The following is an 8,475-nucleotide window of genomic DNA, read 5'->3' as shown; positions in this document are numbered from 1 at the left end:
GCACATATAATGTGGTACTGTCCACTACTTGGTCATCACTGGGAGGGAGGTGACAGGATTTCTTTCCAAAGCCACAGGCACACTGGTGTTGCGATCAGGCCCCACTGCCTATTGGGGCCCGCTACCCGCGCAGCTGCAAACAAACCCATTCGCAAATTTAAAGACCTGGCATTGGTCCTTGCGAAACAAAGAATAGCCATGAGCTGGAAGTATGCCGCCGCCGGGTCGCCCTGTGGCTTTCTGAGCTGCGCACCGGCTTATTGGCAGAGAAGCAGGCACTGCAAGCAGTTGGAACACAAGGCACGACCAAGACCAGACTACCGGACTGGCAACATTATTTAAAGAAGGTAGAGGCCAAATCAGACTATAGACCACCTTGAAAGACACTTTGGCCCCCCCAGTCCAGGGACATCCACACTGGGCGGAAGGTCTTCTCTGACCGGGAAGACCTGGCGATGCCCACACCTACGTCACAGACCCCCTTCCACCCTGCCTCAAACCCATGTCAATAATAACCACCTGTAGACCGGAGACATTTTTCTCTGCCCCCAGCCTATTGTAACAAACTAATAAAGACCTATTGGAAAAAATTGGATTACTGGAGAACACATTAAGAAGACACTCCATCACTTCTACAGAAGAGAAGGAAACTGGTGTAAAACTCTTGCTCCTGGAATACATATCCAGGCTGCCCCTTTCAAGCTCAAAGCACCAATATTCACAGTGATTGAATGTAAGAATTTGGATCCAGCAACTGGCTGATAGAGTAGATCAAAAGTTCCACAAAATCATAGAAGCTACCTACCTACCTACGTAATTATCCCTTCAATATCCCACATAGGTGGTACATGGCGAGCGGCGTTCATTTTCATGGCAATGGCTCAAAAACCACTCACCACTGTGAAATAGAACATCCGTGCAGGTGAGAAAGGGACAAGGTTGAATTTAAAGTACCAGCATCTCCTTTCCCCAAGAGAACTGCAAGCTTTTGTGGGAGTTTAAACATTCTGAATTAAGGAGGTGACTAGTATAGATCATGAGGCCATCGGGTTGGTCAGAGAAAGCCTAATCAGACTTCTAACATGGGAATCTGGCCTTTTACAAGACTACGGCAGGGCACCCCATAAGATGGAGCAGCATCTCAGTGGGGACTTGCCTGAACACAAACCTTTCCATGTCTACATGTTTTCTAGAGGTGTGCCAAGGGCTGAAGACAACATGACGGTTATGAAATGACTTCCAGGGCTCTGCAAAGGGTCAAAATTAAGTGTTCAATGCATATGTGTGGGGACTGGATTTTGACTAGATGTTGTGTTTATGGTGCCAATGACCCATCTTTTAAGTCACCTGCAGGACACAGCATCAACAAAACAACCTTAAAGGAACATTTCTTCTCACAATGGGCAGTAACACTCGTAAGGGAGAAGGAATAGAAGCACAAATCCAAATAATAAGTAGGGTTTTTGGAAACATCGAAAAGAAGGGTGGAAATAGGCAAACTTGATTGGCCTGGCCCTATTTTTCGGTGATTTTTTTCTGCAGGACTTAATTACTCTATAAGAATTAATCATTATGCTAAGAGTTTTACAGAGATGTAGGTAGAACTATAGCTTTTGAGAGCAGGTTAAAGGATTTGGAACCTGCTAACTCTGGCAGTTCAAGTTAATCGTAGTATGGATGCATTACACCACATAAGTACATCTCACTAATTTCCACCTTCTTCTAATCTATGCTTGTATATGTTCATGCCCTCCTAGAAATATATGTTGAAGTAAAATATTGTGATGATGAAATCTAAGAATCATGTCAAAATGGAAGGAAGCATTCCCAAATTACCAAAGTCCTCGGACCATTCTGTCCTGTTGTGAAATGAGACTTATGTATGGCTGTCATATAGAACGTCTATCGTCTATTTTAGTTTCTGAATGTTATAAATCACTGCTATGACATAGCAACAGTTGATAACAAAACTGGTTCCCTACTATTGTGATGTCCTAAAGGCCTTCTAGGTCAGGTTGATAGGCCTCCCTAAGAGCCTGTCAGCGCAGCTCTGCTTGTCTGCTTTGAATGAAATCAGAAGGCACAGCTGCAGGAGGGGGGAAGAAAGGTTTGTAAGGTGGTAGGGGTTGGTTAGGGATAGAAGAAAAGTTTTTTTAAAACATTTGGGACAGGGAGGAGCAGCTGCACTTTGCATGGCTCTCCCATAAATCCTCTGCCCCTGCGTAGCATTTGAAAGCAGGGGAAGATTATTTTGGGACCATACGTAACCTAAAATTACAGATGGGTAAAAATTGAATTATGGGGATGTTATTCTCCTTGAGATTCTGAGTGACATCAAAGACAACTGAGGCTTTGCTCTCATTGTCTATTTGATGTCACTCAGAATCCCTTAGTGAAAAACATCCTCGTAATTCAGTGTTACCCATCTTTAATTGTTTATTTTATTTGCCCAAAACCCAAGACATTATCCATAGTGGATAAATCATTCAACCCTAGCAGAGAAGACAATATTTTGAGGATCGTAGGGCCATATGTACCAAAGCATTTTCCCATTGACACAGAATGGGTAAAACCCTTTGATACATCTGGCCCCTAGTCACCCTCCTGCATGCACCTTTATTCACGGTTTGGAGGTAGCATTCCTCAAGCGGCTTGAAGTTCAGCATCCTCATCCGGGTTTTTCCCTGTGTGGGAAGGTGACATAAGGTTTGTATCACAGTTGTAAGAATTACACTCACAATCGATTCTTCATTTTAATGCTTGTTTTTATGAAACCAATACTGATCAAATATAAAAGCATCATTTTAAATAAAAGGGTTTCAATAGGATTCTATTGCATCGAAGAATGTGAAATTGTCCAGCTAGCATTTGGGCTGCTTAGGTTTTGGATGCTGGATGAAGGCAATTAGAGAAATCATACCTATCTAAAATGTTTCTAACTTTCAATTGTCAACTTCACCAATTATGGTACCAGTAGAAGTCTCTTCTGGTTTAAGAACCTCATCAACAAAGTAAGAGCTTCTTATGGGGAGAGTGGAGAATAAAGGGTTTGGGCACATGTTGTATAGTGCAGAGTCCACCTTCCAACAGAAGAACTGTCTTTTAAAGGTAACAAAAGAAAGGCACCTTTCCATGTTCCAGCCAGACACCCAATATAAAGTTTCTCTGTAAAGGCTCCAGAATCACTGTCTCAGTGCTCGAAATGAAGCGCCACGGCAATCTTTAAAATTAACAACAAAAAATAAGTCGCTCATCCTTTTCGGGCTGTCCTTGGTGTTCAAGAAACCTTTTCCAGGCAGGCAGAAATCTTAGTTTACAAAACCAAAGTGGATGTAGCAGTGTCTCTTCTGTGCACACTCAACATGTCCACTCACAGCGCCACAATGTTCTCCTTCCCAGATTCAAAGTGATATAAACCATTAATGTTTCTCCTTTGAGGTGCCAATGTCTGCCGTGATATTGATGTACAGCGGCTTGTGTTTGACTGATAACAACTTATAGGAGCACGTGTTCAGTCCATCAGTCTTCCAGACCTTGGCAACATTCTTCAAAAGCCTCATTCTGAGGGAGAGTGAAGGGGAGAAAAATATAAAATCAGACAAGAAAATATGTCAATATTATGTAGGTAAAGCTCACTCCTGGTAATGTTCTAAGTACATACCAAAATCCAAGACATTCACTAATTAATTATATATTCATTATATATATATTCATTTTTTGACCTTGTTGGCACTCTTCATTACCATCACTGGGCAGACATCTCTCTTCACATCCGCCTTCTTCAAACACTTGTAACACATCCATCATCACTTGAATGAATTTCAGTCTGCAGCGACATTTCACCCTGCGTTCTGCACTGAGCTATTTTAACTCTCTAATCCCGACTTTAAAAGAGGCGCTCGCTCTTCCAAACTTTCTTCTCGTTCACCAGACAGCCAGTCTCTCCGTTTCCTCCTATGATCTCCACCCAGAGCTCTAACTTTCCAACACCGCCCTTCCAATGCTCTTGCTCTTCCAAGCTTTCTTCTTTTTCATCATGTAGTTAGTTCTCACTCGTAATGTGGATGAGCGGTGGGGCGGGCCACACACGAACACGCATACTCACCTATCCATTCACAGCTGCACGCACATAAACCCACCATTCACAAGCACATACATACACCCATTCACAGCACACAAGCACAAACATGCATAAGTTCTTACATGCAACCAAACATTACAAAAAGGTACAAGCCAGGGCAGTGATGGCCGTTCCAGCGGGAGGGGAAGCACAAATCATTGGAATGAGTTCGATACTTCGGGCAGGGAAAACTAGAAAATACTGTCGCCTCGTCTCATTTGCTGGCTTTGTCATGGGTCAGCTAATGACAGGAGGACCTTTCTTCACTCTTCACAGAGTGGTATGTGGTCAGTGAGAGTTGCTTACCCCACTCCGCTCTGTGACGAGGCGTCACTGATTGACAGCCCAGGGCATTTCATGGCTTTTAACTGAAGCGCTTTTACAATCGGTATTCTCCTCTAATGGTGTCATGCTTCATCATTCAGTAACACCCTGGTCTCTGTAAAGTAGGGTGGGCTTAACCATCTTCCAGGGAGCACTGTGGATAACGATCTAATCCTGATGGGGAGAGTACAGCACAGGCGTTTTTGGTAGCATTATTGACTGTCAGTGACACGCAACCCTTGGAGATGCGTCCCACTAGCCCGTAAATAGTGACTGGATACACCTAGGAGGCAAGGCACAATTGTATACCTCTCAACCAGGGCCTCAGGAAAGTAGGGCAGCCGCAGACTTTTTTGTATGTTTGTCTATGTCCTATGGTTGTGACAATCAACAAGCAACAAACTGGACATTGAAATCTTAAAATAGTAATTCACAATCAGTCCTAATGAGAGCTGAGGGTCCCACGAGGGCAGTGAAAGAGAGCTGAAACATGTTGACTTAGCTCAAGGGTATACGGATAGGACCCCTCACCCTAACTGACCCGAATATTAGGTAATTGTACCCAAAATAAAGGGATAGTGGGGTAACCATATTCCCGCGGGAGCAACAGGACTTTATCATTACTTTTTAACATGAGTATAGGGTGGTAGGATACCCATTATAAGTGTGATTCGCAAAGAACACAGTACCCTACGGTCCCCATCACGGAATCTTTTCTCTCTCACCTCCCACACAACTGTGTGGGTTCTCTTTAAAAAAAAAATAATAATCAGTGCCTACGCTCACTAACATCCTCCACCACTCACTTCTATACTACTTAATACTGTATCCTGAACTTAGCTGAAGGTGGCTGGCTCTGGATTTTTTAGAGCATCTATGCAAAACACTGAAGTTGAAAAACAATGGTTATTTTGCATCATTTCCCCAATACATTTTTTGTTTGGTAGGCACAATTTATTCCGCCCCTGCTTCATGTTAATGCATTATGAACTGAGGTGCTTTTGTGCGATGGGGGCTGCACGTCGACAAAAGTAGTGATCAATGATATAGAACTGATGTTTTTGTGTATACTGAAGAAGGATTTCGTATGGTTTAATGGATTTCATGGTGTGAGCAGTGGATACCTGCAGGTCCACCATAGTGAAAGGCATCGCTACCCACAGAAATAGCTCATCCAGCCCTGGGTGGCCTCACTGTGGCTGGTTCAGTCAGTTTTGAACAATGAGTGAACAAGCAAAATTAACTCCACAAATGGTACATCCATTTGCTTCTCAGAAACAGCTAAAAGAATCCAGGGACAGAATGGACTGAAAAGTTAAGTGATGGAAGCGCTTCTGCTACACTTAATAGAGAAGCTCCTTTATAGATCCAAATAATCAAATAACTCCCCCGACCAAATCACATGGGATTTTAAACCTTTTCCACACTTACCTCTCACTATTGACTTCATTGCCGCTGTCTCGTGTGTGGAACACCATAGTGTACTTGGCTATGTCAGGGGATGGTCGTACTACCTTCATCTTCTGCATGGTCACCCTGAAAGAAATCAGATTGTAAAGATGAGAATTCAAAATGGGGACTGCCAGTGCTGTCACATCAGGTTTCACAGGGATATATGACTACAAGTACTTGCTCTCCATTCTAAAGTCTACCCTGTCTCAAAGATAAAAACAAGCATTTGCAATTAAATGGGTCTCGCATTTGCTTGAGTTAGAGCTATTAGCATTGTTAAATCCTAACTGGACTTTTCTTGCCACATAAATTGAAGATGAAAAGTAAAACAGTTGACTTAAGTGAGCCGTTTCAAAGCGCCATGGCCGCCACAAGCATGAGCAGGAAGGAGAGACACAAAAGGAAAAAGAAGTTCGCTCGTAGTCAAACGTATCAGCAAACGTGCAATTATCTATGTTGCAGGGTCTGCGTCAAAGGCAGTAACAAAACCGCCCCAAGAAGGGACAAACGTAAAACATTTACCAATGATAACAAAGGATTTTAGAAAGGCAAGTCCACAAATGAGTGAAAGTGATAGGCGTGCAGTGGGTGTGGCTAAAAGCCCAGAATACTTGCAACAGGTGAAAGCGCTCGACCTACAAAGGATGATCCTCCTCAAACTCGAGATTCCCTTCTGCCATTCTTCTATCACAGGTTATTTAAATAACTTTACAGGGATTATTAAGGAATACTGACCATTGCCAATAGGTGAATAATCTCTCAGATATCCTCCCTTGCATTCTATTCTTCCAGAGTCACTCATTAGAGGGAAATGTCAATTTTCACTGTTGTAAGAAAGTTTTCTACAAGCACAACTCTCCTAGCCAACATAACATAACCTGACACCAACTAGCTGTAATTCATGCATTTATACTACTGATCTGCAAAGGATGCTCGTGATATTATGTTGTCTGCCTTTTTTGCATGCTTACACAGAGCCATTTTATAACTGTATGGGTAGGAAAGTATATAGCAAGTCAGTTGTGAGATGAGAACTTTCTTTTAACAGTTTTACGTATATCATCACCACTGACCAGCACTTATCTCATAATTACATTCTATTGAAAGCGATGACTTCGAACATCACAAAGTGGTTAAATATTAATAAAACAAACCAGATTATGATTTCCCCAATTTTGGCTTTTTTCTGCCTCTTTGTAATAATATTGTAATGTAATTACAGCAATTACAAAAAACACGTATTTCTGTATGACGGTAACAATTTCTTACTCTGTTTAACACGAATTGCTAAAATAGATATGATCCTGCACACAGAATATATAGAGTGCTTTTATGGCTTGCAAATTTAATAGTAACTTGCAATCTTAATATTTCATGTTATGACATAAATAAACCTATTAGAGCATTTTCATTATCAACTTCTATTAGACATTCTGACTTCAGAAGAAATGTTGACTTTGCACTATTAAAAATAAACTAATTACTCGGAAAACTGCAACTGGACTGAACCTAATAAGTGTCAAAAATAGATGTTGTTTAAAAGTTTACCTATATGCTGAGGATTACATTTTCAGAAAATGACAGCTATGTCTGAAAAGAGACAGAATAGAAGTATCCTATAAGTGGGCCCAACAAATAAGTGAATAAGTTGTCAACAACCAATTTTCTGTTCTCTTACTTGTGGAGTGTCTAGTCATATTTTCTTGTAAAACATAAGGTGCCAAAACATAAATAGATATCCAATCTAGATATTTCTGCGCCATTCACATATGTACTGAGATCTGCTTTGAAAAATATATCCCCATGAATTCTGTTTACTGAATCAGCAATCATAGATCATTTACAATTGGGAAAGGTCACCCCTCCTCTATCAAGTGGTTTTCTCAGATATTTTCCAGTTATCCATGGCTGCGTATTCTGCCATACAAAAGGTAGCGTTATCAAAACGTCTACAGTAATACATAGGGAAAGAGCTACAGGTGTCCAGCCTCTCTGATAAAAAGTAGTTAAAAGTGATGCTATGGTTGTGTATTAAGATTAAAAAAAATGTCTTAGCACATACAAATCTTACAAGGAATCTTCAGTTACTTGGACATTGTGCACCAAACCCCAGGAGTTTCAACTCCCTAAAGTGAGCAAGTTACTTCTAAGGCCCATGGTGCAGACAGAAGAGGGGCGTGGAAGCCTCTGACATAATCGAAATCCTTCGTTATGCCTACACCAACACGAGATGCTCAGAGAAATCCTGTTGCACAAACACAAATTGAATGGGAACTCAGTAAACTGCAATCATTAATTCCTCGTCTCATATAAACATCGGGTTTCAAACGAGCTGTCAACATAGCCCATTGAGCATTTATTTATTTAATACAAAGGTTTCAAAAGATGAACCAAAGCAACATGTTTCTGACACCAGGAGTGGCCTTCCTCAGGGCATCCACTGACCGAATCACAGGGAATTAAGTTTACGATCCAATCTATAAAAGCACTCAAATTCAACAGCAAAGGGGCGGGGGGGGGGACACAAACATAACTTTAACAAATGCACCTTACATTGCTTTGTCTAAATCCAAAATTTC

At 41.5% G+C, this 8,475-nt stretch overlaps 1 protein-coding gene across 4 annotated transcripts in view; it reads right to left on the bottom strand.

Moving 5' to 3' along the window:
* Nucleotides 1-2,744: 2,744 nt before the first annotated feature.
* The window catches only part of B4GALT4 (beta-1,4-galactosyltransferase 4), a 163,384-nt gene continuing 157,653 nt past the window's right edge, over nt 2,745-8,475 (bottom strand). For all 4 annotated transcript variants that reach the window (XM_069202770.1, XM_069202773.1, XM_069202771.1 and 1 more), the window contains 2 exons: nt 5,876-5,980; nt 2,745-3,561 (listed from right to left, as the gene is read on the bottom strand). In XM_069202770.1, the coding sequence (XP_069058871.1) occupies nt 3,420-3,561; nt 5,876-5,980 (247 nt within the window). In that variant the 3' untranslated portion in view covers nt 2,745-3,419. The remainder of the gene's footprint in view (nt 3,562-5,875; nt 5,981-8,475) is intronic.

The sequence above is a fragment of the Pleurodeles waltl genome, chromosome 8 (assembly GCF_031143425.1).
Source record: "Pleurodeles waltl isolate 20211129_DDA chromosome 8, aPleWal1.hap1.20221129, whole genome shotgun sequence".
In the NCBI taxonomy this organism is placed as follows: Eukaryota; Metazoa; Chordata; class Amphibia; order Caudata; family Salamandridae; genus Pleurodeles; species Pleurodeles waltl.
This window is presented reverse-complemented; position numbering and strand designations above follow the sequence as displayed.